The 4,106-nt window shown below is 60.4% G+C and overlaps 1 protein-coding gene across 1 annotated transcript; it reads left to right on the top strand.

Annotated features, from left to right (window-relative positions):
* Positions 1-4: 4 nt before the first annotated feature.
* TTC24 (tetratricopeptide repeat domain 24) lies at positions 5-2,060 on the top strand (the record flags this gene model as incomplete). The annotated part of the gene is made up of 7 exons (XM_031557719.1): positions 5-62; positions 259-471; positions 540-668; positions 798-919; positions 1,007-1,096; positions 1,278-1,500; positions 1,750-2,060. Coding segments are annotated over 6 exons (687 nt in total), but the record flags the coding sequence as incomplete, so codon positions are not given.
* Positions 2,061-4,106: the final 2,046 nt, after the last annotated feature.

Here is a 4,106-nt window from a genome sequence, read left to right as displayed (position 1 = left end):
CGCGGGGACCCTCGCCCGGTGCCGGGCGCTCTGCGACAGCATCCCCGACCCAACCCTGCAGGGTAACGCCGCACCGGGTCCTCCGCTCCCATTGCATGGATGCACGACCCCAACCCACCCCTCCGCTCCCACTGCATGGATGCACGACCCCAACCCACCCCTCCGCTCCCACTGCATGGATGCACGACCCCAACCCACCCCTCCGCTCCCATTGCATGGATGCACGACCCCAACGCAACACTCCTCTGTGCCCCCCAGGGAAGCTCTACAACGACATCGGCCTCGGCTACTCCCAGCTGCACATCTTCCCGCTGGCTGCAGAGAGCTTTGAGCGCGCGCTCGCCGCATGCCGCAGAGCACCGGGATGCAGCGAGGAGGCTGCAGTGCTGCAGAACCTGGGCGCTGCCCGCAATGCACTGCAACACTTCGCTGCAGCCCTGGCCCCACACCGGCGAGCGGCAGCGCTGCACGGTACGGCGTCACAGCCTCGCTCTGTGGGGGGGGTGGTACAGAAATGAACCCCCGGTGATGAATTGCAGGCGCTGCGGGGAACCGGAGGGCGCAGGGGCAGTGCTTTGGGAACTTGGCATACGCCTTCAGCCAGCTCGGGGAGCACGAGGCCGCTGCGGAGAACTACCTGCACGCCCTGCAGGCCTTCCGCGACTCGGGTAAGGGGCAGCATCCCCAGGAGACCCCGGCGCCACGTGTCGGAGCTGTGCAGCAGCCAGCAGAGCTTGCAGCGAGCCCCGTGATGCTTCACCGTGCAGCCAGAACTGATGCAACCCTTTGGCACGCAGGGGATGTGCTGGGGCAGCGCAAAGCATGTGAGGGGCTGGGGGCTGCCCGCTTCCACCTGGGGGACCCCCAGAGGGCCGCCGGGCACTACCAGGAGGCCCTGAGGCTGCTGTCCCGCTGCCAGGTACAGGGGACCTGGGGATGGATCCTACGGTGCATGGCATGCGCCGACCGTCCCCTGGGGACGAGCTCAGCGGGGTCTCCTGCACAGGGCAGCCCCAGGGCAGATGGCGAGCGGATTGTCACCGGGCTGACCCGCAGCCTCCAGATGCAGCTCTGCCTCCGGCCCACCCCGGCCCTGGTGAGCAGCCCCCCACCACGGGGGTCGGGATCGGGGGGCTGGTGGGGTACGGGGACAGCAGCAAAGCTCTGCGTGCTCCTGAGCCGTGCCTGCGTGCACCCAGAGGGGGTTGGTTGGTCGGTGGACGGGGACGTAATGCACAGACCCCATGCCACCCCGTCATCGTGCTGCTGCCCCACAGGACCTCGTCCCGCTGCAGTTCTGCTCCCCACTGCCCCACATCAGTGGGACACAGCTACAGGGACGGAAGGTGTGAGTAGGATTCTGCCCCGAGCTCCTCTGTGGGGCGCTCCCAGCATCGCCCATGGGATAAAATCTTCCCTCCCGCATCCCCTGCAGGTCCTTCCGGGACACAGGGCAGGGTGGGGGTGAAGCTGCACCAGGGGCACCACCCGCGGGGTCAGGTAAGGGGGTGTGCAAGGCCGGGGTTATTGCAGTGGGGGATGGAGCCCCCCGTGTGCAGGGAAGTGCTGTGTTCATCCCATCCTGGGCGCAGCCCTGGGAAGAAATTTTCCTTCCAGAGCTGGGGGTGAGCAATTTGAACTGGAGGAGGGAGGGGAGGAGAGGGGGAAGGGCAGAAGTAAAATACCCCCCCACCCAAACGACGATCCAACAAGGAACCTCCTGCAAACCGTAACGATGCATTTCCCCAGCACCAAAGCTCCGCCACCCCCCCGCGCTCCCACCCTCCATCCCCGCAGTGATAGCGCTGCGAACAGCTCCGGACCCCCCCTGCAGCACCAGGGCCGGACCCGGGGGCTGGGGGGGCTGCACGGTGCCGTCTCAGCTCTGCAGTCTCCTGTGAGCGCTGGGAGGAACACGGAGCAGAGCTGCACGTCCAGCACCCAGTGCGGCACGGAGCCGACCGCTTTCCTTGTGCTGTAAGATCTCCCTCCATAAAGGTGTGCCTTCATAGAACCGTGGAATCATTACGTTTGAAAAGAGCCCCAACCCCAACCCATCCCCCCAACCCACATCCCCACGTGCCACCTCTCTGTGGTGCCTGAACGTCTCCAGGGACGGTGACCCCTTTCCCCTTCTTGGGCAGTTTCAGTGACTGCTCTTCGGGAGAAGAAATGAATCCCAAGATGCGACCCGCCTCCCCTGCCGCGATGTGAGCCCACCACCTCTTGTCCCATCATTGTTACCTATGAGCAGAGGCCAACCCTCGTGGGGCCACACAGGGCCTGACGCAAGCCAGGATCCCAAAGGTCTTCTGGGCCACCTGGGCACAGTGCTGGCCATTGGGCAACTGTTGGTCAACCATTGGCCAATCATTGGTCAATTGCTGGTCAACCACTGGCCAACCATTGGCCAACCACTGGTCAATTGCTGGTCAACCATTGGCCAACCATTGGTCAATTGCTGGTTAACCATTGGCCAACCGTTGGTCAATTGCTGGTCAACCATTGGCCAACCGCTGGCCAAACCGTTGGTCAACCACTGGCCGACCAAACATTGGTCAACCATTGGTCAATGGTTGGTCAACCATTGGCCAACCATTGGTCAGCTATTGGTCAACCATCGGCCAACCATCAGTCAACCACTGATCAACAGTTGGCCAATCACTGGTCAACTGTTTGTCAACTGTTGGTGGACCATCTGTCAATTGTTTGCCAAGCGTTGGTCAATCATTGGCCAACTGTTGGTCAGCCATTGGTCAGTCACTGGTCAACCGTCGGTCAACCATTGGCCAACCATTGATCAACTGTCGGTCAATCATTGGTCAACAGTTTGTCAGCCATCGGTCAACCAGAACAACATCGGCCTTCTGGGCCACCTGGGCACAACGCTGCCTCACGGTCCACTGAGTGCCGACCAACCAGAGCTGAAGTGGGAAGTGGTGGGTTTGGGGTCGTGCACCCCATGCACCAGGAGCAGAGCAGTGGGTCAGGGCTGTGCATCTCATGCCATGGGAGCAGAGGAAGGGTCGGCTTGGGTCGGGGTCTTTGACTCCTGGGGTCTCCATCTGCGCAGCTTTGCTGAGGGTGCATTGGGAAGGAACGCACTGCGCATGGAGCAATGCATCCACTGCAACACAGAGCAAAGCAGTGTGACGCAGTGCAACGCAACAAGTGCGGTGCAGCACAGAGCACTGCAACACAGAGCAGTGCAACACAATGCGGTGCAACACAATGCGGTGCAACACAGCGCGGTGCAACACAGCGCGGTGCAGTGCAGAGTGGTGCAACACAATGCGATGCAACACAGAGCAGTGCAACACAATGCGGTGCAACACAGAGTGGTGCAACACAATGTGGTGCAACACAATTCGGTGCAATACAGAGCAACGTGCAACACAGAGCAATGCAACACAACACAGTGCAGCACAGAGCAGTACGGTGCAACAAAAGGCATTACAACACACTGCAACAAAGAGCAATGCATCACAGTGCAACGGAGTGCAATACCATGCAGTGCAACACAAGATAGTGCAACACAGGGCAACAGTACAACACAACGCAGTGCAATACAGTGCAAAGCAGTGCAGCACAGCACAGTGCAGCAAAATGCAAGGCAGTGCACTGCAACACAACAGAGTGCAACATAACAGTGTAACACAGCACAGCACAGTGCAATGCAAAGCAATGCAACACAATAAAGTGCAACACAGCACAGCGCAATGCAGTGCAATACAGTGCAACACAGCACAGTGCAACGCAGTGCAAAACAGCACAGTGCAATGCAAAGCAATGCAGCACAACACAACATTGCAACGCAGTGCAACACAGCACAGCACAGTGCAATGCAGCGCGATGCAGTGCAACACAGCACAGTGCAATGCAAAGCAATGCAACACAGCACAGCAATGTGCAATGCAATGCAACACAGCACAGTGCAAAGCAAAGCAATGCAGCGCAACACAACACTGCAATGCAATCCAACGCAGCGCAACACAAAGCAATGCAGCGCAACACAACACCGCGCAGCGCAACGCAGCGCAACGCAGCGCAACACAACACCGCGCGGCGCAACCCAACGCAGCGGAGCCCCGCACGGCTCTGACCGC

The sequence above is a fragment of the Meleagris gallopavo genome, unplaced genomic scaffold (assembly GCF_000146605.3).
Source record: "Meleagris gallopavo isolate NT-WF06-2002-E0010 breed Aviagen turkey brand Nicholas breeding stock unplaced genomic scaffold, Turkey_5.1 ChrUn_random_7180001951303, whole genome shotgun sequence".
Classification (NCBI taxonomy): domain Eukaryota; kingdom Metazoa; phylum Chordata; class Aves; order Galliformes; family Phasianidae; genus Meleagris; species Meleagris gallopavo.
This window is presented reverse-complemented; position numbering and strand designations above follow the sequence as displayed.